Source organism: Bactrocera oleae, chromosome 4, assembly GCF_042242935.1.
Source record: "Bactrocera oleae isolate idBacOlea1 chromosome 4, idBacOlea1, whole genome shotgun sequence".
NCBI lineage: Eukaryota > Metazoa > Arthropoda > Insecta > Diptera > Tephritidae > Bactrocera > Bactrocera oleae.
The window spans coordinates 14069863-14097224 of NC_091538.1; the positions used below are offsets into that span (position 1 = coordinate 14069863).

The following is a 27362-nucleotide window of genomic DNA, read 5'->3' on the forward strand; positions in this document are numbered from 1 at the left end:
TTATTTAATTTTTTTATTCTTTTTTATTGTATTTTATTTTATTCCAATATTAATATTCAAACATGTTGCGACTCTCGGCCTTCGAACCATTCCTGTAATCTGATAACAGTACGAACATTAATCTGAAAAATCAAAATGTTAATAACGACACTGCTAACGTCAACGGCGCAGCCAACATCGTCGTCAACGACAGCTAAATGAGAGCCAACATTAGAAAAAGAGCGCAGCGCAGCTGAGAGTTGAGTTTCTTTGGTGGTTAAAAAGCCAAAAATGCAGCCGGTAAATAAAATGTGGCCAAAACTGACCGGAAAGCAGTCAGTGCATTCGGTGCCGTTATCGAGAATACAAGCAATAAAAGTGTTGTTACTTTATAGCGAGCGAGAGCGCACGGCAGCATAGAAGCCGGCAGTAAACAAGTGCAATGAGCGTTTCGAAAGCATTGATGGAGATGTTAGATGAGGGAGAAAATTGTAGGTGAAAATCAAGGCTAAAAGAAAATCAGCGAAAATAGAAACTTCAAATTGTTTTGCTTTAGTTGACAAGTTTGTTTGTTTATTGACACATTTGAGGGTTTATTTAGCGCGTGGAGGTATTGTTTATTCGTTAAAGTATTGAAGACTCATTTATTGATGTAATAGAGAGTTTTCCAAAATCAAGGCAGAAATTCGAGTAAACATCAATTGGCAGCGATTATTGCTGAGAGATATAGAACCGACTTTCAAGCTGAAACGGTGAATAGCCAGTGTATTGTCTTCAAGTTACGAGAGAATCCAGGAAGGACATTATGCTATTAAAAGCATTTTATAAATGCAAAGTTTAAAGACAAACACGACTATTCGAGAACTAAGAAAGTTGAAATACAGCCTCATATAAAAAATGTAGTCAGAGAATGGCAGGCTTCCAGAGACTCCATAGATACCAAAGACAGCGAAGTAATACTTGGAGTGCTTAAAGAAGAGCTACAATAAGATGTAACTGTCCTATATCTGGGGATTGTGTATTTTTAAAAGCATAGTACAAGTATGTACCTCGAATAAGTCAGAATATCTGAATTTTTCGTAAGTCGTTTCCTATATTTCATCCCAAAATTTGCGTTATAATAGCGGTAAAAAACATTTATGCATATATACATTTATACTCGCTTACATACATATGTATGTAGGTATATGTTTATTTCAGAAAAATATTGACAACACTTCAAAGTGGCACGCAGCAGCCAGCGCTGCTTTTGTTACCATCCGACACCATCAATGACGGCTGTGTCACCAGCTTTGGCTGAGTCTACCTGTGAGTACTTGAGTGCACTTGTACTTGCTAATGTTTATTTTTTCGCGTTGTTGTTGGATGCTTTATTTGTTTTTTTTTTTGGGTTGATATTTTAAATTGCTTTTTTTTATAGTTTTTTAGTTGCTCTCGACACATATTTGGCTTTTTGCAACAATTTTTCGCTCGTCATCGCATCATGCATTTAGCTGTCACCGACGCCGACTTGTCTGACAGTCGATTACCGTTATGTTGTCATGGCCAGACACCACCTGCGTAGGTTGAATTTCCCAGCAAGCAAATTTGAGGATCTCTTCAACTCAAATACGATTTTCGGAGATGAACAAGTAAAGCTACCGATGAGAGCATAGATTCGCAGCTTATATAAGACTACCTCGGGATATAGCTAATAATTTGATACCCAAGATGTTATAGTACTCTGCTTTAAGCCTCAAAGTCCGCACAAAGTAAGAGAAAACAATTTACTCGAGGCATAAAAAGAGTTTATAGCATGTAAAATTTCGCGCAAGACGGTACTTGATTCGGTATAACTATTAGTTTCAATCTCTAAAATCTTTTAATCTCTAAAAGTAAATTATTCCTTGGACCAACGCGACAGCAGTCTTCAAAATTAAAGAGCATGTAGGCTCTGAAGATGTCCCCGAATTTGATTTAATACAAGCTTCAGGTGAACTCAGGAATGCTGCAAGAGTTATTAGAATTCTTGAATCAAATTTCGCAATAAATTTCAAAAACTAACGCATGAGATCCGAGACAAATGACAATCTCATTGACTTAGGGGGCTTTAGCAAGAGTATATGGTAATGGCATCGGAACCAAAGCTTAATAGTCCAGTTCTTCGAAAAACTCAGAATAACTTCGACTAAAGATCAAGATTTTTCTCACTGTCATTTTAACTATTATTGAAATTAGAATCATCCGACATTGCTTTTTTCTCTCCAATCTCTCTTTATTCGTTCAAAGCACCTTTGAGCAAAACCAAAGAGAGTAAAAATTCAGAAAACCTCCGAAAGAATATTAAAGCGTTTACTAGCAATATCATGTATACACTTCATGTATACACTTCATTTCAACACTCATATTATCCGTTGCACTACCTTTTTTTATAGGTGGTGCGAAAAAGCTTTCATTTCTGTCCAAATTCAATTTTGCTCGAAAGCTACTGCAAATATTATTATGCATATAGAATATCAAAATACAATTTTCGGTACACACAGTCCACAATAACATCCCTAGCAGCTTGCTTCCGTTTATTTGCCGAAGAGAACTCACGCTTGTATTCACTGAGGAGGCACTTCAATAGCTCAACGCTACTACAAACACTTTACCCAGCTCAATCGCTTTATCCATTTGGAGCGGTTCAATGGCTTTTGTGTGCCGATTAGCCGGATTCGAAATTTCTGACACACGTGATTGGCATAGGCTTGCTTAAATACCATATACATACATAAATTCATATACATAAACACATTTGACAGGCATATACGATTCACGTTATTGGTTTGTGTTGTCAAAATGACATTTGGCTCTCAATATTGTTTGATTCTGTTAGTGACAAATATAAATCAGATTAAACCTCGCATAAATATACGGCTTTAGTGAGAGTGTCCTAGAGTGTGATGTAGAGATCGAGTGAAATGTGATTGCTGCTATGTATATATAAGTATAGGAACTCTTTTGTTGAAGACGGCGCAATTTAAATGAGTACTGTTGGTTAGATGGCGCTGTTGTCGAACAGGTTTTCAGCTTTGAGCAAGCTATGCATAAAAAACGGAAATAGGCATTGAAAATTTCGGTCATGGCAGATATGTCAGTAAACAACTTTTGAACGATTAAACTCAAAAACAAAACTTTTACCTACTCTACAGGGTTATAAGAAAAATACTGAAAGCTAACACATATTCCTCAACCTCTCGTTCGTCATTCGACTAATAACAAATTTAATATAAGAGCACGGTAGATCAATGACGACCTAGAAACTTTTAAGATTCATTTAGATTTACACGAGAAGTAAATTTTCAACTATTTCAACTAAAAAGTCAGGGTTACATCTCAGCATCTTATCACAGCAAAATAAACGCAGTTTCGGTGGAGGGAAATGAAAGCTGAGCTAAGTAGAGCCCCTTCTGAAACCAATTGACATATACTTAGAGTTAGTGTCAATTCTTGCACTTAGATGCTGCCATTGTCTCCAATGTTCGAGATATTCGACTGATGGTAGTTGAGATATTGGTTATGCTTAGGAAGGAATGCCTGTCGTGCTATGCTGTCAAGCTATTTTAAAGTTTCATCATCTCTCAATTGTCTCTTATTTCTCACTCTTCCGCCTAGTACAATATTTGAGTAACTCGTGTAAAGCTTTTCATTTGCTCCAAAGCGCATCCTGTCTATTAAGAAAAAATATCTTCGAAGCACCATCTTTAGCTTCTTATTTTGAGTTAGTAAAAACATTTTCCAAACCGATAAGAACTAAATGCTTGACTTATTTTCATGCTTTTGTGCATCGCCTGTATTTTGATAGCTTTTGAAATGCACAAGAAAAGGAAGCGTTTATATTGAAGAGAAAAGTAGGGATTAATTTACATAGCCAGTAAAATCGCATATACAGAGCACAACAACAAACAAAGGGCATTGATAGGTACTAAGCGTGCTTATGTATATAAATATATGCTTTAAGTACACGTCCTCCGAATGTTATAATATATAAGGTTTGTACCAGATATATGTTACACATATCTAAGGTATAGTGAAATATAATATTTCAGAGATACAAATATATATGTATATACTTATATATTTAAATATGAATAAAGTGTAAGTATGAAAGCTAGACACTAGTAAACACAATAGAAGAATGGAATGCATGAGCTGCTACTTTAAGACTTTAGGAGCTTTTGTTGCTCAGAGGAGAGATTCGGCATATGCACTGGAGTTACTAGCGTCTGTAGTTGTATAGCCAGCAGGAAATTTATTGGATTCGCACATAAATTTTTTTTAAATATATCGGGTATGTTAAACGATATAATGCTTATCAAGTTATATGCTTAATAGTTTTGTTCACCTAATGATTGTTTATAACACCCAAAACTAATCGAAATAGATATAGGATTGTATAAATATATATGCATGTGATCAGAATGACGAGACGAGTTGAGTTTCGAGTGACGAGTGTCTGTCTGTCCGTCCGTGCAAGTGATAACTTGTGTAAAAGTTGAGATTTCTTGACGAAACTTGATACACCTGTTTCTTTGCACCTAAGGGCGTCTGGTATTGCAGATGTTGATGCGAAATCGATTCATTGCTACGCCCACAAAACGCCATTAATCGAAAACTCAGAAAAAGCTATAACTAAGTCCCAAATTAAGATGCAAACCCGTTATGTGGTACAAGGTATATTAACTTCCCGCTAAGAAAATGGAAAATTTTCTAAAAATCGGGAAGATATTGGTTTCACCCCATTTTGCAAAAATCGAGTTCTCAACAGATCTCGACGTTCTGAGGGTCGAGGAAGCTTCCCCGAACATTTCTACGATGATGTCCGTATGTCTGTATGTATGTGTGGATGTATGTGTGTGTGTGTGGATGTATGTGACCCTCTTATAACTATTAAACTGCTCAACCGATTTGAATAAACTAAACGGCATTCCAAAGGGTTTCATTGCACTTGAATTTCGTGTAAGTTTGGACCCAATCGGACCAGTAGATTTCGAGAAATCTCAAAAATAAATTTTTCCAAACGACTTGATCGATCGACACCAAAAACTAATCAGTTCTAAACCTTGAAGAAACACATCGTTTGCCGCAAACCGGGTCGAAATCGGTTGATTTACTTGCTAGATATCGAAAACGAAAAATTTCGAATAGCTCAAAAGCAGTGAAAAAAGCGAAATTTGAACGTTAGCGTATGAAATTAGAGGGAAGTTGCAGGGATGGCCCTTGAGGCCAACCGTTTTCCATATTTTTTAAAGTAGGCGTGACTACACCCTTTAATAAGTTTAATAGCAATTCTACCAAACTACTGTTCAATTTTAACCAAGTTTGCTAAAAGGAAGTTCTTATAGCACTTTTTGTACAAATATGTGAAAATGGACTAAATCAGCTGATAACAACGCCCACTCCCTATAGAACGGAACTGATATAAAAATTGGACAATGAGCGTGGCAGCGCCAATCTTTAGAGGATATTCTATATTTCAGGAACTAATAGACCCATTTCAACTAACAACCACGCCTACTTACTATATATAAAAATTTTAAATAACACATAAATCTTTCAGTTTAAAGAATATTAATTAAGCATTAATAAAGTTATGAAACAAAACCTTGAGCAAATAGTTACCCTGACTTAAGTCTACTCAAATTCAAAAATAGTCGAAATTGGGCTATCTCGTTTCAAGTACCCAGATACCGAACATGAAGATCTCAGTGAGTATAACTGCCTTTTAGCGAAAATATGTGTTAAACTCTGAGGTATATTATAGAAATATAGGAAGCATCTTTTCCTAATAATAGCGTAACCTTGAACTAAAACAAGATAAGATGGTCTCAATACTTATATTAGCTCGCATGTACCTTATATATATAATGATTTTCGAACTTCCGGTTTACTTTATAACGTACTTACGGGTCAACAAGTAAACTATATTATATTAAGGGTTTAGAGAGAGCGTCTCTCTTTAATATTTCAGAACGGTAGAAGGAGTATCTAGACTATGTACTTGACATCTTGTAGGTTGAACAGTTGTATGGAAACGCACAAGAATTCACGCTAGTGGCGAAGTAATGAGTAATGAAGCTTACCATTTGGACTAATGCATTTTCCTACGCGGTATTCACGTGTGTAAATGTTTCACGTTTCATACGAGTACATGTGAGTAATGTGCTGAAATGTGCGAAATCGCAAACCATGAAGCGAACTCGAGCTTAAAAGTTCAGGTATGTATATACAAACATATGTATTTAGGTGCGTGTGTATGTGTATGAAAATATGAAGTAATACGAATATTTATATACAAATATGTTGGTACAGTATTCTGCACTTAAGATAACAGTACATACATATCTGTTGCTTTTTGCGACTCAACATAAATATTTCTGCATATTTTCTGGAGTATAAAAATCCATCAAATCATTCATGTAAGGCTACTCCCTTTACATATGTATGTGTGCTTATTTATACTAAAAATTCTTACACACGTAACTACATCTGCACATTATTTATTTATTACATTCACATTTGAATTTGCTACCATTTATTTTGCCGCGCGTTTGTGTTCATATTTCCCTCCTTTCCATTTCAATGTCAAGGTGTAGGCAAACGCCAAACACGCAAAAGCACAGTCGACATTCTTCGGCAGCAAAAACTGGCTGAAATTACAAGCGTTTCACACGCCTGTTCCGCTGTGTACATACGTACATACATATGAATGTATATGAACAGTTAAGTGGGGAGCATTATACAGCAGACATTAGATTGAGTGTTTGTTTGTTTATTTGAAGAAGCGTTGCATTCGAAGAAGCAGCGCGGCGTTTGTTTACCGAACTCACTCGTTCATATACAAATTTATCGTCTGCACTGTGTGGAAATTGCGAATAAAAGTGTATAAATAAAGAATACTAAATATAGTTGAAACTAAACTAGAAGACTGTGTGAGTGTTGTGGCCGATTTGGTTGGTGGACTCTCTGACACTCAGTGTTTGGGAGGGTGTTTAAGTAGCTGTCGCTCGGAAGTAAAAAAAAAAACATGTTTTTCCATACGCTTAACCAAAATGAAAAGATTTTCCTAGAGCTCAAACTCCGTTCGTTGAGGTCTTGAAACTTATAATATTTTTTTATTTGATTAATCAGTTTGTATAGCAGCTATATCTTACAGTGGTCGGATATCGGTTATTCCGACAAATTAACAGCATATTAAGGGGCGTATCTGCAGACAAACAGACAGACGGAAGTGGTTATATCGGCTCAGCTCATCAAACTGTTAAGCTTTATTTGTAGACTATAAGGTTTCCGACGTTGCTGTTAAGGTGTTACAAACTTCGTGGCAAACTTAATATATACTGTTTAGATCATAAATATCATGTATGATTTGCTTTCTATTATGTGAGATCTTGAGGTCTATATACTACTCAAAGAGTTTTTAGTACATCCTAATCGTCTTAGATCGTCTTGTGGAGTTCATCCCAGTCGAATGACCATATTAATTGTAGTAAGTGTACTATAGTCATACATATATCTACATATCTATCATCCACTATAGATATACATATATGTACTAATACTAAGAGCTATTTCTCTCCAATATCCACCTAAAACCGACCCGTTAATGTAGTGCTTTTAAAATTTCAATTAGAACAATTAACTTTTATCGATTATACTCGTGCTACCTCTGAAAAAAATTTAAAGACATTTAGGTACAACTAAATAGACTTTTTTATATACATTTATATGTAGTCTTAGCCCTAGATCTACTAAAGCGCTTTTCAGCCTATTTATAGGAGCAGTTTAGACAGTTTGAATAAGTTCTTCTAAGCTTAGATTACTTTAGAAAATCCTCAACTGTCGGATTGTGATGGTTAGAGATTAACTTATAACATATTTGCCAATCAAAACAATTTTTTTTTCTAATAGAGGTCGCCTTACGGAAAGACTCTCATGAGAATTCATCATCCGTTTTTCGGGTGACTTAAAAATTTCGAAAGTGGCCAAAAAAGGCAAGAAACTTGCCGAGAATTTTATGGGTATGTAAATAATATCTGGACACAGTCTACTGGTTTTACCGCGAAAGCTGTATTCATGAAATCTGAATCTTCTTTTTGCTTGGTATGTTAACATGTTCCCACCGACACTTAATCACGAGATTCAGGCTGTTGAATAGATTATATCACTATTCTACTAGATTTAGCAAATTATCGTCATACAAAAACTTTTTTGAAGCTAATCTATTCGAAATCTCTCTGTAGACTCTGATTTAGCGCCATCTGTTTGTCAATAAGGAAAAATATCTCATTATAACAACTGATTTAGGCATTGCAAACTGTCAACGTGAAAAACAAATTAAACAAAATATATAAGTTAAAGCAATATAACGCGAATAAGTAAAAATTGCAGAAAATAGTATCAAAAATGTAGAGTAATGTGGAGTGTGGCTGCCGATGCCGATCTTATAGAGTTTTGGCGAGAAAAAATGCCACAGCTTTGAACAGTTAGTCAAAAACAGCTGTTTTATGAATCTCCAACGGCAGTGTAACACTGTAGATTAACGAAAAGATTAAATGTAAGCTAATCACTTCAAATTTTTGGTTGGAACCTGATATTAGTCTTAGCTCCAGTTGATCTAAGTTTTTTTTTTGGAGATGCTTTGGCATCCATTTGTTCCAGTGTTATTATATTAAGCAAAAACTCGATCGTGGTTGCAATCATTCTTTAATTTTTCGGATTTAACCAAGCTAATTATCTATTTGGTAAAAGCATATGCTTTAAATATTAGGTTTCCCAACTTTTTCTGTTTTGAGTTAATCACTTTGTTCAGCTAATGACGAATTAGCTAAAATAATATAATAATTACTTTTTAATGTACTCTTTTAAACCGATTTTAATGCTGTTTCGTTCGATGATTAAGATTTCTTATGTTGCTTTGAGCTCTCTCTTAAAATCTCGAAAATTGTCGACTCACCTTCTTACAACTTTTAATAATTTTGTTTCACTTTTCATTCATAAGCTACTAAAGAAGCCGAAGCATGACAAGCTGTTATTCCAATATGATGTATACCATAGTTATACAGTTAGTTCCAAAATTGTGCAAAAATTATATTTTAAATTTAGAAGAGCGCAGAGTTGAGCGAGTCCACTTCAGTTTTTTTTTGTTTGTTAATATAGTGAATTTTCAAAAAGACTAATTTTAGCTTTAGGGCTGCACTTCCACACCAGAAATTTCAGATCTTTTGGCATTCAGCACTTTGTCAGCTATCATTTTCGCGCTATCCAGCTCTCATTCTCTGAAGCAGAATAAGTGCTGTGAGCAAACAGGTCTGCAATAGCTGTAACGTAGATTCGGCCTTATCAATTTAAGGCTAATTTGTAGAGTTTCGGCGAAACTTTGCTTTTATATTCTATATTTTCAAGGATAAAAATTTAGCATTCGCTTGCGTTAGTTACTGTAGGTAGGCAATTCAGCTCTGTAAATTAATTAGGCACACGCGGCGTAGAAATTAATTCAAAGTACTCGCAATTCTTCTAGATATGCGCTGTCATTAATAACTATTTTTTTCGAAGTAAAGACAACAATTACAACTACATATGTATTTATTAAGCAAATTACCATTCATATACTAGGGTGTATTAATATGCTATTTATTACTTGCTTACTCACGCTGCGCCATTTCGATTCATCTTTGACCAGCTTCTTTAGCAGTTGATTTGTAGCTTTTATTCAGCTGTAAAGCTTCCTAAAGCGCTCGAAACAATCAGAGCGGCGGCTTTTGTAGGTATCTATGTAGATATGTATGTTTTTATTGCTTCGAGTTGTAGGCGGCTTATTTGGATTTTTTTTCAGCTTTTTATTATTATTGTTATTACATTTCTATTTGCTATTATTCTTACAAATTACTGATTTAAAATTAGCTTCATTATTTCATTCAATTTCATTAGCATTACATTAACAATAATAAAGTATTTTGTGTTATCTTCTGCCTACATATTCGTCTACATATTATGACCAAGCACTGTCAAGTCATTGCTTGATGGGGAACAATATTATGTTATAGGCTGTTACCTAAGCATATCTCCAAATCTTTTCATTGTTTGTTTGCATTAATTTTACTTTTGTCATAAAATTCAACTCAAATGTAAATATTTTTTCGAAATAAAAACATAAATCCACGATTACTACTATTATTATAGGCCTAACAATTAATAAGTGGAGTTTGAGATGATTTCGTGTTTTATCAACAGTATTTTTTATGGTAGGGGGAAACATCGAAAGCCGGAGGACGTAGCTTTAATCCGTTAACCCAAACTTACTTCCAACTCATGTCTCCCTCACGGAACCGCCGGAAATATTTTTTAAGAAACTTCGAAAGAAACCTTGAATATAGCTCAACATTTAGAGCCAGTTGGACAGCGTGAAGCCTCGAGGTCTTGAAAATAGGCGTTTGTTTCCATGTTTGCCTGCTTCTTTCAGCGAAATCTTTTTTAATCGAGCCAATTTTTGAATGCCGAGGGGCCAACTATGTCCAATACAGTGAGTGGTGGACAAGATAGATAATGTTTGGGACCAATTGGTCAAGCCTTTGTTAGTATGTTTTCTAAGTTTAGTTAACCAAGAAAGTAATAGAGATTTTTACGTATGGCGCAATCTCCTGGTCAAGCCAAGTTTTCAGCTCATTTACTACAAATTTGCTTTTTTAAACAAAGCACAAAAGAACGCTCAACTATGATAACAAATTTACCTACAGACATCTCAGCTGACAAATATCGTTTTCAAAGCTTTAGAAAATTACTTAAAATGCTCTTGCTTGAGAATGGGCAGGGTTTAGACACCAAAAAACCTTCTAAAAAAAAAGTGAAGGAAAGCATCTATGCACTTTCTTCTCCATTGTCCAGTTTTATCGAAACATCTCGGCAGTCATACTTTCGGCGAATCAGAAGAGATAACCGAATATATATATATATTGATATTAGCCGCCCAAACAAATTTGTGATAAGCTCGATATATGTACTTATGTAGCTCTTTGGAAATAAGTTCAAGATGGTTTCTAAAGCCCAATGGAAGAGCTGTATGCAGTAGAGGCTTTAATGTCAATTCCATACAAAATTATGCTAGGTTTTCTTCTATCTCAGATATGTTGTATCAATAGAGAAAATATAATATAAAGGGAGCAGGAAAGTAGATTCTGATTTGAACACATTTCGGGGGGTCTTTTCTTTGAATGATAGATGCGCGCTTTTTTACTATATTGCTTCTTACTGCTGCATGTACATGATTGTAGAACGAATTTAACACTGAAAGACCTCGAAGCTGCGATATTATATGCTCAAAGACCAATTTTTTTACCGCGTTTCATAAACCAAGACGAATTGGGATTTTCTGTTGACCTCTTAAAATTTCTTCTCCTATAGATTCATTTTCCTTTCAAACTCTTTCATCAATACCTTACTTCGCATATACAATGTATGTATTGTATGTATATTTATTGCACTGCAGGAGCAAACGAAGCTGGTGCACACATTTCCTTGAGCCGTAATTTAGTGAAATCTTTTACGAAAATGTCATCCCCCGAGTTCAGCAATCACCATTTCATGCAAATAAACTTAACTTCTAAACTTATTGGCGTCGAGCCAAATTTTCGCGATGCCAAAGATTCGCTTTTCCGCTGCTTCACTGTTGATTACTTTGTTTTTGTATTAGAACGGTATCATTTACATAAACATACACACGCCCTCAACCGCCTGGGAAAATCGTAAATGAGATGAATGTGGAAAATTAAATGGCAACTTTGTTTGGCTCTTTGAGTCGGGTAAGTGAAGCAGCAACAACAAGTGAGAATAATCAACTGCATTGCTGTGCAACGCTGAAATTACGACGCGCTCCCACTGGCTCCCACCAATGTTCGCATCGCAACGATTTTCCTTTCCGAAACTTGATTATTTTGCCGGGAAAATAGTATTTTGCAAATGCCATAAACTAATTAAGAAAATACTTGCTTACAGCGGGTGCATACGTGAGCGAGGGTGAAAGAGAGAGTGGCGGAGGAGTGTAGGGAGCGAAATTTATTTATACTACTTTTTATTGAAAGCAAATGCAGTAGAAGAAATGTGGAGCATTCAACTAATGAGTTTATAATGAAATGATTAAAAATTGTTTTAACTATTGCCCTTTGCTGTATAACATTGGCAAAGAGTGGGGATGCATATCGTTTGCTCTCTCGCTTGCATTATGCAATCGAGTAATGGTATGATGGAGAGACCAAATTGCAGCGGAAGCGAATGTGATCAGTAAGCGAAATCAAACTTAGGTTTTATACCCTGACCTTAGTCACAAAAAAATTACGGTAAGACTCCGGAGTTGCACTTTCGATTTTTCGTTGTGGAATTAGAAAAAAATTAGGACAAGAAAAAGCTGGCGATGCTTGCCTGCAAGGTACAGACGAGATGATAAGATTTCCAATATAGCCAGTATACTGGTAACCAGAAAAGAGTTATTATTATACTTTCTTATAAGTTCAATTAACCAGAAATAAAATAAATCATATTATTGAGCTACTTGAACCTAACTATATTCCGCATGGAAACGGCCATCTACTGCGTTTACCTTGATTTGCCATCCGCAAAAGCACCGGACTATTTCGAACTGTCTCGACAGGTCTATCTGAGAAGATAACCGATGCAGACTTGCTTGGGTACACAGCGGAGGTTCTCGCAGTCCAAGCTCAATAAAATACACAGGGGTAAAGTGCAGCAGTTTATCTTTCTAGAATACTTCGTAGTAAATATAAAAAAGAAATTATTCCATGAGCTGTTAGTTTCGTATATGTGTAGCCCGAAGTGCTTTAATATATATGAACATTATTTACCCTTCTTTTACCACTTCTACCACCTATATTTATTTTAGTTGAGTTTCAGCTTTTATTCTCGTTTTCGGTTGCTGTGTTTGGCATTGCCAAAGCGCGTGCCAGTATCAATATCAACCCTCTCCTTCTTTGCTAATCCAACAAACTCAACGCGCCACAGAAAGCGGCGAACCACAGTTTTGATATTTGCATCGCCTGCAGTTTCTTGGCTCGTTGACCCATTTCGTTGGCATACATACAAGTATGTATGTAGTGTATGTCTCTATGGATGCCGGTTCTTCGCCGACTGAAGTTAGAATGATGCGTTACGACTTCGACAGCTCTGCAGTCAGTCAGTTCGGTCCAATTACGTTGCTCTTCCATTACTTCAAAATTGTGCTTTCTTTTATATATAACTACATATATATATATATAGAAACTATGCTATATGCTACAGTTCCACTGCTTTTTCCATCACTTAAATTGCCAGCTTGCTCTGTTGGCGCTCTGTTGGCGCTCCTACCGCCACCATGACCATTCTTTTGGCAAACTTCAACTCTTTTATTTTTATGCAAATATTTCATTTTGTCGGCTAAGTCGATTTGTTATACGCCACGAGGCATTACGCACACACACATATGTCTAAATTTGAATGCTTCATATTCGCATGTCTCACCGCACCGTCCACCAGCCACAGCTGGAGTTCTTGGCCGGCGGTCTGTTATGGCTCTCACACACAGCTTCATCGTCCGCATTTCCGTTTAAATTTGTGTTTTCGGGTTGTCACTGTTGACGACGTCATTAACATTGTAGCAAAAATCTCAACCAAGAGCATTCAGTTTTTATGGTTGCCAGCTTGTTTCATTAATTTTCTACTGCTCCACTTTGTTAATATACTCAAAAGTATGTCAAACTGCGTAAGCTCGTATGTGCGTCCGCATCATCGCTCCTATGAGATGAGCAATCAACTGGATGACTGTAGATTCTTAATTCCTTTCTGTCAGTTGCTAAAGGGACACAATTTTAATAATATACTCGTATATATGTATGCATGTTGTTCGTGTGTAATTTTACATAATAATGGGTGTGCTTTTAGATGTGTGGTTTTCAATAAGGCAGTACTATCTTAGGATTTTGTCTTTTTGACAGCTGTTACTTGATTTATACCCAGTTTGATTTGGTGTGCGGGCTTACAAAATCCAACTGGTGCAGGTATTAAAGCCGAACAACCATCAAGCGCGTCGTATGTTCGGTGAATGGCTCCAAAACGAGATGATTAAAGATCCCGATTTTCACAAGAAAATTTTCTTCAGCACTGAAGCCCACTTTTGGTTGAAAGGATATACATTAATAAACAAAATTGTCTGATGAAAATTCACAAGCCATTGTTGAGACACCGTTACATCCTCCAAAAGTCACTGTTTGGAGTGATTTGTGGCTAAACGTAATTATTGGTTCATATTTCTTCAAGAATATAGCTTTCCATGATGTTACAGTTAATGTAGAACCCTATAGAGCTATGATTAATTACTTTTTGGTGTCTGAATTGGTGAATGTTGATCTGAGCGAGCTTTGGTTCCAAAAAGACGGCGCTACATGCCTTACAGCCAACGAAACAATCATTTGTTGAAGAAAACTTTTCTGGAGCGCGTCATGGATCTGTGACGTGGGCTTCAAGCTCGTGCGATTTAACAACGCTGGACTATTTTTTATAAGGTTATTAATTAGATTATATATATATATATATTTCTTCTTGAAAACCACATGTCTGAAAAAAACACCCTTTAAAATTCAAACTAAGAGATATATTTGCCAGAGCTTGATTAAAATTTTAACTATATCCGCATAACTGCTGGTGAAAGCGGTATTACGATGTCTTTACTCAAGTGGTGGTCGAAAGTTAAGTGATTTAAAGTGAAGCATTTTAAGCGAATCCTTCGGTAGTATTACTAAAAATAACGAAGTACTATCGATAGTGATCTCAGCTAAACACTATATGCTACTTACTTGCCTTCAAAAATTAAGTTAAAACACCCAACTATATCGAGTAAATCTATCAGCTCCTCACAAGTTATGAAAAAAATAACAAAATGTTAACCATTTTTATTTCCAAACTCATTTGCATGCTTCATGTAAAGTTTGCATTAAAATTTGCAACGAGCTGCCACAATGCTACCTCTCACTCTACGCACCGTTCTATTAACACAACTCTTTTAATTTTATTTCGTTCTTTATCGTCATTTACCTCTTCTTCTTTCGTTCCACTTTTATATATTTTATCTCGCAAAGCTCATTAGTAAAAAACTTTCCGAAAATTAAGTCAGTTTGAAATGTCATACCCTCTCTCTCAGCACCGCACCTCCTGCGATGCGTTTTCCTCACAGCAGATGCAGATTTTCAATAGCAAATGCGTTTCACTTGCCATAAACTCGTATTTACTTTCCAATTGACTTTTCATTTCAACTATAATGAGGTTTCACATTTTCTGTCGTGCTCTGCGTCGTTCACCTCATTAAGTTGGAATAAAAGTAAAAACAAAACAACGGTGGAAATTATTTATGGCTTGCGTCAAGCAACTAGCCATTTGCCATAAATATTTATTAACAGCAAGAAAAACGAATAGGAAAGTCTTAAATCGGCTTATCACATTCTCAAATCACACTTTTTACGTGAGCTTCAGCGGCGCTTTTGGTGGTCTTCATGCGATTGGTTTTTGTGACAGTCAACGGAGATGGCGATAAGTAAAAGATAAGGTAGGTCAAAATTTAGATACAACGGTATACGCTTTCATGCTTAAGTAACGGTATTTATAAATTTAAAAAAAAAAATTCAACTGGCGAGACCATTTTTAGGCAACCCGAGATGGCTTTAGAAGTGACTAAGTTCATTTCCTGCTCTATGGATGTTGATTTAATATCTATATATGTCTCGTCGTATTTATAAAATATATCGAGTACTCCAATTTTCTGAGTGAACAGACAAAAACGACACTGCTATAAAATAAGTCCTTAAGAATGACTAGAGTTAATTTAAGGGGGTTCATCGAAGGTTTTGCCTTGATTTGACTCTCAGTAACCAAGCAGTTTAACTGTATTAAGTATTGGTAAGTACGAGCTAGTACACGAACCGCATCCGAAGCAACCATTTTACTGTGAGTTAGGATTGAGGTTGTTTCTGTGATTTCAAAAAGATAATCGATTAGGTTAATTGAAAATCGCCGTATAAATAACGAAGATACCGGCAGATCGGAAGCAGAAGTGTTACAGAACCCAAAAAGTTCCTATTGTGTCGTGGGCAGCAGGAATTGCCACGGTTAAAAATCTGATCAAAAGTGATGCTTTACTTTGTAAGGTTTAATTATTTAATTTTGCGGTTTACATTCGTCATATATTTATTCACATATTTTATGTAGAGTTTCGTGGATATTCAAAAGGTATATCAGGTAGAATATTGACCTGTTTGGTTTATTTTTTCTTTTAATAATTTATCAGGGAACTTACGCTAGACTTTTCTATTTTTTTTTTTTTGTTTTCCGATTTTTTTGGATTTTAGTATAGCATGTCTTCAACATGAACTCCCAAGAGTTTTGAAGTTCTGTTTCTACCTCTTTTCTGGTGTATTGTGATCCAGAGGCAATCAATTTCCTTGTCTCTTTACTATCACAAATCATTTTGAACCTTACTATTAGTTACTTAAGAAAGTTTTAAATTTCTGCTCTTTAGCACTATTTTTATTAATTCTGAGCGTTATTTAGCTTTCGGATATCAATATTTTTTATGTCTCACCCGCAATTCTAGGTCAAATATTTAGTTGTCTCCATATTTTGGTTTTTCGTTCCGGTTTCCTTTTAAATTCTTTTGTACTGAGTTGAGTTCTGAGGAGTTTTAAGTTTTCTATTTTCCTATGACAAATTTGTTTTCTTATATTGGGCTTTGAGTCTTTAGTATATTCGTTCTATGAGGTCTTAGAACATCCTTATACTTCATCTTTTGTTGTTGCTTAGATCTTTCCCAAGATCTGACTACAGCTCTGTAAACTTATTCTATTTAATACAAAATTCAACTTTTGCATTCAAGAATTCAAACAATACTCTTTAGCTTTGAGTGTGGCATCTTACGAAGTTGTTGAAGTGTTTCCTTCAAATTACCAAGAAAGCTTCTTAAAAATTACACATCATTTTATACGAAACGAATTCTCACTGTGTACTCACACCATAGAGATTGAAAAGGCCATTGCACAGTATGGATATTTGCTCAACTTGGCCTTCGATGAAAGCATCAACATCAACACTCATCTCCAGCATAAAAAGATTAGAGACCTGTTTTCCACAGAGAAAACCCAAATCACACGAAAACGGCTTAAAGACTGATAGCATAGCATAGCATAGGAGCCACAAATGCCGGTCCACGCACACACACACACACACACATACGTACAAGTGTAATCCCGATGGCTTCAAGCGTAATGGCAACCGGACCAAGTTGCATTCACCTGGTGCATTAGAGATATTTTCGAGGCCAACGTCAAAATTGCGCGCTGGAAGGGAAAAATGTTGAAGTGCAGAAGTGCAGAAGCGCAGAAGAAAACGTCCAACCACAAAATCGTGATGCGCCGTTGATGCCGCGTGCAATACATGAAAATCCACTTCAATTGCTGATTCACAACAGAAAATTGGGAGCACGAAACTGAGAAAAATCAATTCAATCTAACTGGATTTGGGCCACCTGGCTGAGGAGGCGAACCGGTGGAAATGAAAATCTGTGCACGGTCGAACTGTATGTTGCAACAAGTTTATACTCGCGGCACTGCTATGCCGCTGTTTTGGTGAAATTATGAGCGATGGAAAAATTGGCGCACCAAATTGCCAACGAAATTCCAAGTTCAACCACGGCATTGGCAGGAAGTAACAACGGTCAGCGTTCAAACGTAGAGATGCACCGCCTTCGGGCTGTTAGCATCGTTGGCAATAGCAACGGCATTCAGTTTTGTTGCACAGTAAAATCTGGCTTCAAGGCGCACATGCCTCTCCATGGATCAATACGGATTTATGCCACCAAACTTAAGCGTCTGAATGATGCTGCTTCGTGTTCATGCGCTGCTCTTCTCGATTTGTGGTTGTGTATTTGTTTTGCGCTTGGTTGCAAGCACTTTTATTCTGATTTTTGAAGTAGTGAAATTTTTGTCGGAGAGTTAGTCAGTGCCTGTAGTGAACTATGTGTATACCAACTGCCAATTAAAACTGATTATGTTCGGAGTTGTTCGAGCGCATTCTGTTTAGTTTTAGTGTCTGTTCTTTGAGATCCCTTAAGTGTTTCTTCAAAAAGGCATCTTTATTATTAATTGGGTCAGCAGCAACGTATCTAGATTATTAGTTCCATAAATCATTATGTGCAAGTGCTTGAAAAGTCAATAAGTAAAACACTAAAATATTTTGCCGCCCTAAATTTTCATTTCACATCAACCAATCCCACATCCATATTTCGAACAAAAAGCTTAAGAGAGCACGGACTGCCCAAACTTCCAATGATAATTAACTGATTGCAGCTTATCTATATGATTTAAGACTACCGACCAAGCTTGTACAAATCTAAGAAAAGACTTATGACCTTATCTGTTCATCTTCAAATTATGTATGCTAACATAAGATCAAGTTTACGATTTACTAGAAAAGTAAAGCTAATGATCTAAGGGTAATGTAGTGCTCTCAAGGCTTACACAACTTACTAATCTACCCATTAGATTCCCGAAAAAACAAACCTTGAGAGGATAAAATTTGGGTCATTGTAGATTGTGTAACACCGGCTGTGGTGGGAGTCCCATATATCTAAGGATCTCTCTAGTAACTCAACTTAAATGATATGACTGTATATAACTTTATTGAAATCTCCGCTGTGTCTTATTCGCCGGTCTGATTGATTTTCCATGGGAAAGTAATGCTTGCCATGAATTTCACTATTTACAAAAGTTAACTGTTTCCTAGTTAAATTAATTACAAATTTTCATATAAGTATTATGTATATAGAAGTAATCTAAACAGTGCGATTCTTCCAAGCATTCAATTAGTCACGGTTCGTTATGGATATAATCAGGCATGAAGCGGCGCTCTACTAACCTATAAATTTGTTAAGCGGCACGAAAAGCGATTCACACATTCAGCTATTTGTTGTTGGAAAATATATTTAATTAAATGTCTGTTGCACACAATTTTGCTTTCACACTTTTGCGCTTCTTTTGCTTGTTCTTATAAAAACGCCTTGGTTGTGATTACTTCGACATTATTTAATTTTGTTTCTCATGCTTTAAATGATCATCAATCAACTGAATGCGATTCTTTATGCATCTGACCTTATATTTACGAATATTGACTTTTTACTTGGCATTCTTGGTATATTTGAGACAAATGTAAGGGCCTAGAACCGGTTCTTTTAGATATTTAACAGTATTTGCACAGTTATTCAGATATGTAGTTAGCACACTAAGATCCAAACCTTTAAAAAATCGTACGAAAAAATACTATCTGAAGCTTAACAGACTCAGAGAAGAATGTTAGAAATATAACTTTAATTATTATTAAATGTTTTTTTAGCACAGATTCTTAACCTTGGATCCTTTAAAATTAATATGTTTGATTTCTTCTTAGAACTTGTACTAACAACTGCCTTAAGTGATCTACCATAGAAGAAAGTATTCATTACTGTCATCACTGTTGCTAGTATTTTTGTAGCAGTATAAAACTATATTCAATAGCTGTATGGACAAGGATTGAATGAAAATGGACTAAATATTGTCGGGTTTAAGAAAATATATTATTCATAGCTATTTTAAATAGCTCATGGGGTCTAACACTTGACGAAACCATATTTTTTGTGCTCCTGGTCATTTCGTGAAGCCGCATAATTGCAAAGTGAGTATGAGTCTCCTAAATCCGAATAGAGACTAATTTTAAGATTGTAGAGAATGGCTGTATAAAATAAAACAAGGCGAATCGATCAGAACCAAACTATAAAAGAGCTCTAAAATACAAGATGTACACGATTGAGGTTATGTTGAGTTATGAACAACTACTTTATGCTTCAAAATATTCAGATTATAACCCTTCCGTCCAGTTTTCGCTTCAACATTTAAGAAAATTCTTAGTGGTAAGAGATCAAGACGTAATGAATAATCCATTGAAAAAATCTCCAAAAAGCTCAGAAAAAGTTATTATTTTAATTTTATAACGAATATAGAACTAAATTAAGGCTGTTTTTTAGTGTATAGAAATTTAATTTGAAATGAAAATCAAGAACAATGAGTGAAATAGTTAGTATATTATGCACCACAGTAGCGTTTTTTGGAAACTATCTCCTCGGTGCAATGTTGCACCACTTTTTCCAGCATTGCTGGCTATATCTAAGCTATAACATATTCAATGTTGGGTTTCAAATGGCAATTAGTAGCTGCTCTATCGTTAACATGACAAAACTGTTAAATATATAATCTAGTGCAAATCACTTGACCTACACATAGGTAGCTTAACATAGTGACAGGTCATGTCTTGCTATGGTTCGCTACGCAAAAGCTCACTCGAATAAAGTTATGGTTTCATGTGCTCGATGGCACCACCCAACTAGATACATTTTTTTTTCGTAATCAGTTTGAGATCTAGATTGTCTCCTAATAATTTCTCTCACACCACCGAAATGAATTTTATTTACTACGCAGCTATACTTCCGTTATTCCCCCAAAAAAGTGCTTTCAGAGCCGACACACATTTATGTACACCAAACTCTTGCCTTAGTTCAATACTTTTGCATTCTTCACCAATTAGTTATGAATATCAACATATTTACCGAGGAGAGAAAATATTTTTCCTTTGTGCCTCCTTTCGCAGGCAATATTCTGCGCTGCAAAATTAGAGTGTAAAAATGCCTTTGTAACGACTTTTGATGTGACAAAGGAAACTTCTTGACAAAGTATTGTAGCTGCAAGCGGGAGCTTACAGTTTGACGGAAACTCGCAAGCAGCGGATGCCTTCAGTTAGTAGCGCTTAAAGGACAAACTCAGCCAAATACCCCCTTTTTCACAGTGCAAACAAAAAAATGTTGAAAAAATATTGCTATCACCAAAAAAGTTTCGCCATTTATCAAACGCTAGAAAGACGTTAAACTCTACTCTTTCAAGTGACAATCATTGGAGTTGCTTCTGCTTTAACCGGCAGCTTAAAAAGGAATTATGCACAGAAGTGGACGCACAGCCATTTTGTAATTTAGTAGTTTCCAGTTTTTAATTTTATTTCGTTATACCATTTTTGCGCAGCGCCAACTCTATTAGCCGACAGCGAATTTCATTTCATTTCATTCAAACTTTAGCTTCGTCTTCATCTTTATTGTTTTTCATTCATTCATTCGATACGAATTTGCCCCTAAATTACTTCGAAAAACTGTGTGAGTGTATCCCTTCCGCGAACGTGTAAGCGTCTTGCAGATTTGCGCTCAGCTGGAATTCAAGACCGGCAGTTCTCTATGCCTTTGTCCTAGATTTCCTGCTTGCTGCAGCTTCTCTTCAGCGCTTTGTTTGTAAATGAGTTGGGGAATGTCACAAGAATTTTGATGAGCTCGATGATGAAACCACCCACTCAGCGTAGAGGGGAGTATTTTACAAGTAATTATGCAAAGAAAGTTGTTAGAAAGAATCAAGTAAAGTGAAGTTTAGCGCGTAAATTTATGACAAGGACGAACCACATTCCGAGGTATCAGTTTAGCTGCGGGGCGCCTGTGGCGGGTTAAAAGCAGCGGCGGTGATAGGAGCAAGTTTGACGGCGCGGATATGAAGTGGCCAGCTAAGCCAACTTAAGCTATCAGGCAAAAGCAAAAACTTCACGAACAAGATTTTCATTATAAATTAAAAATGGATGAGAGCGGACTATTGTGAGTCAAGTTAACTTAAGACAGGATTAATTATGTGCGCAAAGTAATAGATATGCACTTCGTTAGCTGGAGATAATATTTAAGGATTTCAGCTGAAAGGAGAGAAGGGTAGCAATGACAGACAATACGATAATTTTGCAGAAGTAAACCAGGCGACACGAAATGATGATATCACGAGCTTCGGGGTCTATGAAACTGGAACAGACTCGGTTTTTTATGTGCTCAAAAATGGACAACTGTGTAACATTTATTAAAACTATTTGCGGAATGTTCTACGCCAATGCAATAACAATAAAAACCAAAGCATAGCCAAGACATTTCAGTAGAAAAAGTCTGGCAACTTTACCACCGACAAAAAAATTTGTAGTGAAGTATGTTAGTAAAATCATCTATTAATCTATCAAACACTTCTAGTTTTAGAAAAGCCTTAATTCGAAAAAAAAAATTTCAAAGGGTTGCCAGCAATTTACAAATCTTACTTAATAAAATTGCGAAAATCAGTTAGTTGTAACAATATGTCCAACGACTTAGGATCTATAAAAATGTTTACAATTTAAAATATTTGTGATAGGAGTTGCCACCTGTTTTTTAACTTAATGATCAAATAAAGTAAATTTTACGACGTGAAAAACAATATAATAAATTATAATATTTCAGGAATGAATATGATGTGATTTTTTTGAAAAGGGTTGCCAGCTGTTTAACAAATTTTACTTAATAAAATTGCGAAAATAAATTAATTGTCACAATATGGCTAACGCGTTAGGATCTTTAAAAAAATTTGCAATTTAGTAACTGTTTGACAAGAGTTGCCACCTGTTATTTTTTTCAAGTAATAATAAAATTTAAAAAAATATACAAGATGAAAAGCAATATAGCCAATTATAATATATCAGGAATGAATATGATATGGCTTTTTGCGAAGGGTTGCCAGCTGTTTATAAATTTTTTTTCATAAAGGATCTTTAATAAATTTTGCAATTTAATAAATGTTTGATAAGAGTTGACAAACAAGTTGACTGACTGTTTTTTTACAATTAATGACAAAATAAATAAAATTTATAACGTAAAAGGCAAAGTCTCTTATCTATACAATTTTTCTCAAATAACAAAACTTTTTCAAGTTCTCTAAGTGATCTAGTTGAGCTCCTTGATCTAACCGTAAAGTATAGCTTAGTTCACGCAAATATGGGAATCAGTCAATGTAACTATGACGTCATGGAATTATTAATATTCTCGATATAAAAGTTTACATTTTATTTTTTGAAGCACCCTGTATTATGCGTCTTTGTTTTTTTTTAATTTTTTGTGTTTATTTTTCTTTTCCAATATTCGACGTTTGTTCCGTTTTTTTCAAATAAAAATATTTTCAAAATATTTGAAATGGCTGAAAATAAAACTTTTTGCCCGAAAATTATAAAAATAACTGCATTGGTTCTAGCATTTTTATTGCTAGTCAAAACGTTTCTATGTTTTCTTTTGTCTTTTGCCATACTCGAAGAACCGCCTGAAGACTGGCCCCAACGGCTAAAAGGTGAAAATTGGTTCTGATTTTCATATATAAATATCATATAAACTTTCTTATGATCTCTACTAGATGACTGTAATCCCAAATGGTACAGTTGGTTCTCGCTAATTCTCAACGCGGTTGGTGTTGTGGTATATTCATATATGTATTTTGGTATTCTTAATGTATTGTACTGGAAATGTAAAATTCTAGGCTACAATAATAACAAATTTGTCACTTTTTGAACTTTAGACACACAAATTTAACCTCCTGGTAGGTCTTCTTGGAGTAACGGTTTATCTTATAGTTTCCGTACCAGCTCATATCATGTTGTGGATAAAACATTCAAGGCCTCATACGATGATGACATTAAATTGTGTGGGAACTGGTAAGTTGTAGACAGATTATTTGATTTTAAATTTTTAATTCCAATTTCGGGTTTATAAATAAAAAAATTAAAATTGAAATTATAATTTTAAGCTAATTTTTTGAAGCATGGCAACCTTTAAAAAATATGCGAAGTAAACACAACTTTTTATACTCTCTGCTAAAATAGTACAAATAGGTATTTTCATATTGCAGCGGTATCCGTGATTTGCAGCCCATTATCCTACATTCACTACCGCAGAATACTCGCCGACGAGCGTATCGAAGAAATGGAGGAAAGCGAATATTCGGAAAGTAAGAAGAAATGAATAATAATATGTGTAGTAATGTTACAAATAAAGAAAAAATTGATTTTAATATGTTAATGATCGAATGTTGAAGTTCACATAAATACTTTCGAGTACTTCCGAACTATAAGTTACCTTAAGATTCATTAGAGTTATTTTAAGTGTTTTCGAGTTTTTTTTTGAGTACTAGAAAGTAGCTATCATTTTATAGAACAGGTTCTGAGATCTTTCGACCCCTATAATTTTTCACCCATATTTCAAAACCATTTTACTTAGTAGTAAAATAGGTTTTATTTTTTTCTTCCGGGAAGTTAGCTCTTTTACTTTCTGATCCTTAAGTTCATATCCGAAACAAAGTTGGTTTTAATTTTTCCGAATGTATTCTATAGTTTTAGTGCAACTTTGTCAGCTCTAATTTGATTTTATATTCTTTAAACAAATATAAACTATATAAGCCTTTAAAGTTTCTAAAACGTGCTCCATTTTTTACTAAATCTTCCAACACTAAGGTTTGATTTAAATTCTCATTACTCTCTTGGCAGTTTTTTGAAAGTGTCGCTAACAGCATACCTTCCCAATACTCCTCTGAGTGGTGGGAAATTTAGAGACCAGTGTCGAAAATTTGCACTAAAGCAACTATTTATAACATAGAGTATGAATAGTAAAATTTTTATTTGAAAATCCAAAATAAACAAAATTAATATGAGGTTCTCTTACTATGACCGAAATTGATTGGTAAAAGACTTGCTTTCTAACAAAAATGAACGGTCCAGCGCTACGCAAATGTTGCCGAACAATATAGAATTGTGAAATCAATCAGATAATCCAAATCTGAAATTAAAAACAAAACTTTTGTAAGAGACTCAAAAAGTCATATTAAGAATTAAGAAAATTCATTACTCAATGGATTCAAAGTACCCTTGCTAGTCTCAACTCATGTAGCTACATTTAGATGGCATTTTGAAAGCTAAGCACTTTCTTGGTGCTGCTAAAACTAAGTTCTAAATTAAATACAAATGACTAACTCATTAAACTGTTTTCATCCTATAACTTAGAAACCAGCCTTCGATTTTTATACCCTAAACAGGCTATATTAAGTTTGCCACGTAGTTTGTAACACCCAGAAGGAAATGTCGGAGACCCTATAAAATATATACATAAATGATCAGCATGATCAGCTGAGTTGATTTAGCCATGTTCGTCTGTCTTCTGTCTCTATATATACAAACTAGTCCCTCAGTTTTTAAGCTATCGATCTGAATTTTTTAACCTGTCCTTTTCTCACTAAGAAACTGCTCATTTGTCGGAACTATAGCATATAGCTGCCATACAGACTGAACAATCGAAATCAAGTGCTTGTATGGGAAACTTTTTTATTTTACGTTATATATTCACGATATTTGGCATGGATTATTATTTAAGGCAATAATGCAATCTCCAAAGAAATTATATAGATCGGTTGACTATAGCATATAGCTGACATAAATACTTTAACTAAGGCTATCAAGTTGGTAGCGACATAGCGGAGCTTATCTTTCCAATAATGGTCCGGCTATTAGTTTTCCAGCTAACCAGCCGTAATTGGTTTATGAGCGTAGACCACTCACTCATCGTATTCCTACAATCAGTAGTCTAACGGTGTCAAATTACTGCTCCCATTTACAGAACTATTTCTTGATATGAGGCAGACACCAGAGAAGTATCCTAATAAAGTAGTGGTTTTGATGGCGTTATACGATTCCTTTCCTCATTCTAGTGGAACTACATTTAGCATTTCGAAGATTGACATAGATAGGGAGAGCCAAAGTATTATTAATCTTACCACTGACGGCATACCTCTTTGCTGAAGATATTTTGTGGTAAATGTAAGTTTTCGGTATATTTGGGTACAATACTGAACATAAATGTCAAACACATATGCTTACTTTGACAGCTGCTTTGAAAAATATTCCTCTAGGAAATTTTATACCTCCAAACCTTTACATCACTATACCATATATTAAATTAATACTTAGTCAATAGTTTCGGCATTTCAACCAAATAAAGTGACCAATAATCCATTTCTCACACTTTAATTTGTGTGTTAGTTTTCATCGCTCAAATCGAAATCCCATTAAGTCATGGGATTTTCGTTATGTTGTATGCTTAACAAATTCGGCAATAAGCGTTCGTACGTGACAAGCTTAGCATAGAAAAATCAGTACAGAGGTGTTAGGGTGTTGACTAATTGTATAAGAAAAAAGTTTAAAGCATAACTAATAAACAAAGCCAAGGAGAAGAGCTAAACTTGTTGTGCTAAGTTTGGAAAACAAATAGTGAGAGAGAGAAAAGGATAGCTTTAGTGCCACGAATGAATACAAATTGATACTTCAGTTATGCACTTCGAAAAATACATTTTGTCATTTTATAAAGCTAATTTTTTTACGCAGAAATGGCGTGAAATTGTCAGAAAGATCATAATTTACCGAAGTCTTTTAGGATTTCGGCACAACTCTGCGAAGAACTTATGTAAATTAAACTGAACAGTGTATATTATTGTACAATAGTTAGCTTCATTAATCATCAGAAGCATAGGGTGATTCAGAGCGAACATAATGTAGTGATAGGATTTTAGCCCCGGTGGTTTCACAATGTGTCTCTTAAAGTCCTAGGTGCATCGTCAGACATCCATTACCTACCTATCTACCAACCTTCTATTTAAAAATACTTTCCGAAAATCAAATACTAAAAACTACAAGATATGCTACGGCTTTGAATATTTCTGAAAGGGTTGCCATATGTGTCAAAAATAACAATTGTTTCAATTAGCAAAAAACTAATTAATGTGTATGAGTATTTCAAAAATATTTTTAAAAATTTTAAAACAAAAAATATTTTAACAGTTGTTGCCACTTATTCCAAAAATTGTCACAAGACAGTCAAAGATGAGGAAGTTATTGAATAAAATTAAGTTGCTCTGATTTATTCTATTAAAGAATGTCACGAGTATTTTTGAAAGTGTTGCCACCTATTTCAAATATAAAATGTACTCTCATTTTAAAGAAGAAATTAAAGATTAAATGAAGGTTATTGAAAAATTAATTTAAGAGCACTTAAAAAGATAATTTAACCAGACTTACCATATCCTTAAAATAAGAAATTTAACTGTAAAAGAAAAGTGATAATTAAAAAAATATGGTACTGTTAAAGAATGAGGAAGTGTTGTCAGCTGTATAAAATCGACAGCTCGTCACGGAGATCATTTATATATTAATTTGTTTATGGTCTCTGACGTTGCATTTTGCGTGTTACAAACATCGTGACAAACTTAATATACCCTGTTCAGGGTATAAATATATGAGATCAGCGCTTTTGAGTAATATATTTAGAGCACTGAAATCAAAACATAAATTTACCAAAGCCATCAGATTTTCTATTACTATCAAAGCAGTTGTTGAAGTAA

The 27362-nt window shown here is 34.9% G+C and overlaps 1 protein-coding gene across 1 annotated transcript; it reads left to right on the forward strand.

Moving 5' to 3' along the window:
- Window positions 1-23079: 23079 nt before the first annotated feature.
- On the forward strand, window positions 23080-24006 carry LOC106624278 (uncharacterized). The gene is made up of 4 exons (XM_036375396.2): window positions 23080-23273; window positions 23337-23431; window positions 23499-23634; window positions 23829-24006. Exons 1-4 carry the CDS (start codon window positions 23123-23125, stop codon window positions 23939-23941), a joined length of 495 nt encoding a protein of 164 aa, XP_036231289.2. The 5' UTR covers window positions 23080-23122; the 3' UTR covers window positions 23942-24006.
- Window positions 24007-27362: the final 3356 nt, after the last annotated feature.